Source organism: Mandrillus leucophaeus, unplaced genomic scaffold (assembly GCF_000951045.1).
Source record: "Mandrillus leucophaeus isolate KB7577 unplaced genomic scaffold, Mleu.le_1.0 Scaffold1077, whole genome shotgun sequence".
In the NCBI taxonomy this organism is placed as follows: domain Eukaryota; kingdom Metazoa; phylum Chordata; class Mammalia; order Primates; family Cercopithecidae; genus Mandrillus; species Mandrillus leucophaeus.
Genome location: NW_012098954.1, coordinates 399,870 through 402,189, shown reverse-complemented (window position 1 = coordinate 402,189; position 2,320 = coordinate 399,870). Strand labels below are relative to the sequence as shown.

Below are 2,320 nucleotides of genomic sequence, written 5' to 3'. Positions count from 1 at the left end.
AAGTACCTGGCCAACCGCAGTGGCTCACGCCTGTAATCCCAGCACTTCGGAAGGCCGAGGTGGGCGGATTTCCTGAAGTCAGGAGTTCGAGACCAGTCTGGCCAACATGGTGAAACCCTGTCTCTACTAAAAATACAAAAAAACTAGCTGGGCATGGTGGCATGCGCCTGTAATCCCAGCTACTCTGGAGGCTGAGACAGGGGAATGGCTTGAATCAGGGAGGTGGAGGTTGCAGTGAGCCAAGACCACACCACTGAACTCCAGCCTGGGTGACACAGCGAGACTCTTGTCTCAAAAAATCTAAAGTACCCAAGGAGCTATAACTACACAAAAATAAATTAAGCAGTTCAGGCCCTGATGGCTCATGCCTGTAATCCCAACACTTTGAGAGGCCAAGGTGGGAGGATCCTTTAAGCCCAGGAGTTCACCCAGCCTGGGCAACCCGGTGGGACTTTATCTCTACAAAAAACTTAAAAATTAGCTGGGCGTGGTGGCACATGTCTACAGTCCCAGTTACCTGGGAGGCTGAGGTGGGAGGATTGCTTGAGCCCGGGAGGTTGAGGCTGCAGTGAGCCATGGTCATGCCACTGCATTCCAGCCTGGGTGACAGTGCAGTGTGAGATTGTCTCAAAATAAAAAATTAAATTAAATTAAATTAAAATTAAATTAAATTGAAAAATTAAAAAGTTAAGCAGTGGTTTTTCTCACTCACCTAGGTTAAAGGCCTAATTTAAGTGAAAAAGGTAACTTCAAAGCATATCTTTTCATACCAGCAGATAAAGCAAATGGAAAGTATACATCTACCACAATAAGAAACAATATAATTATCACAAATGTAGTATCACTGCTGTTAATTATAGCAACCTCCTACAAACTTAGCAACCAGAAACAAAACTTACCTATCTAAGAATATATCTGGGAGTGGTGGATAGGTCTGCATGTCAGGCACTCGCTCATGGACTATAACCATAATGAAAGATGTAAATCCAAATACTATAAAAACATATATACAACTCAGTATAGTCTTCCAGTATTCTGGGTCCAATCTTCGAACAGAATGTTTGTTTTTACCATTCATGTACTGGTACTGATCAGAATTCAAGTCAGTGATGGGTCCGTCACAGTCATGGGAAAGCTCCCCATTACAGAGCCAGTCTGTACTCTGAAGAGCACTGATGAAAGGGGTCATGGAACCCATGGGACTGTCACTGTTGTAGCCCATCTCTTCTAAAACATCAATATGTATTTTCTGCAATTTTCGGACCGAGAGCATTAACCTTTTAATGTCCCCTAAGACTTTGATTTCCAGAGGAGGAGACCGGAGATCATATTCAGTCAATGTTAGCAATGTGATTCCATCAAGTCGGTGCTTATTGCATAAAATGTCCACATATTCAAAAAAGCCTTCATCCTTCAGCCACACAGCTACATGCTTGGTAGTCCAGCGGCGAATGCAGAGTTGATTATGACCTGCCATTTCCTCCTCCACTGCCTGTCAGGAGAAAACAGGAAAACAAAACAAAAGCTTCAGTGTGTCCTAACAATTTCTTCAAAGACAAACACACGTAAATACACCAGAAACAGGCCAGGCACAGTGGCTCATGCCTATAATCCCCAGCACTTTGGGAGGCTGAGTTGGGAGCATCACTTAAGCCCAGGAGTTTGAGACCAGTCCTGGCAACATAGCAAGACCCTATCTCTACCAAAAAAGAAAATTTAGCCTGGGCATGGTGGTACGCCTATAGTCTCAGCTACCTGGTAGGCCGAGGTGGGAGGATTACCTGAGTCTGGGAGGTCAAAGCTGCAGTGCACCATGGTTGTGCCACTGCACTCCAGCCTGGGCAACAGAGGGAGATTGTCTCAAAAACAAAAAATAAGCTATATATATATAAATACACACACACCCCCCTCCCCAGAAACAGTAATTTAGCTACACCATCCTGTTGGCTTCTAGAGCAAAAGAAAAATTATTCAATAATGAATGGTTTTCAATAGATTAACATACTAATAATTTTATGCATATGACTCCAACAGCAGAAGAAAATTTAATAACCAAATATTTCTATAGAAAGACATTTTACAAACGGCTTTTCCACTACATCAGTCATAATTAAAAAGTCTACTCGAGAACTAAGAAAAATCCCATTTTAATACTTTTCATAAAATCAAGAAATATAGGAAGATTTATTATATTTTTAAAAGTCAAAGAAAAGAGAGAAAAAAAATCCAATTTCTGAAATCTCCATGTTCATGGAAAATGTATCTCCCCACCTGGGGGATTTTGAAATAAACATAAAAGAAAAGTAGATAACTGTAATTC

The 2,320-nt window shown here is 41.6% G+C and overlaps 1 protein-coding gene across 1 annotated transcript in view; it reads right to left on the bottom strand.

The window, feature by feature from the left end:
- The window catches only part of SAMD8 (sterile alpha motif domain containing 8), a 79,327-nt gene that overhangs the window by 35,724 nt on the left and 41,283 nt on the right, over window positions 1-2,320 (bottom strand). The window contains exon 2 of the mRNA XM_011986003.1: window positions 900-1,492. Coding sequence (XP_011841393.1) covers window positions 900-1,477 — 578 coding nt within the window. The 5' untranslated portion in view covers window positions 1,478-1,492. The remainder of the gene's footprint in view (window positions 1-899; window positions 1,493-2,320) is intronic.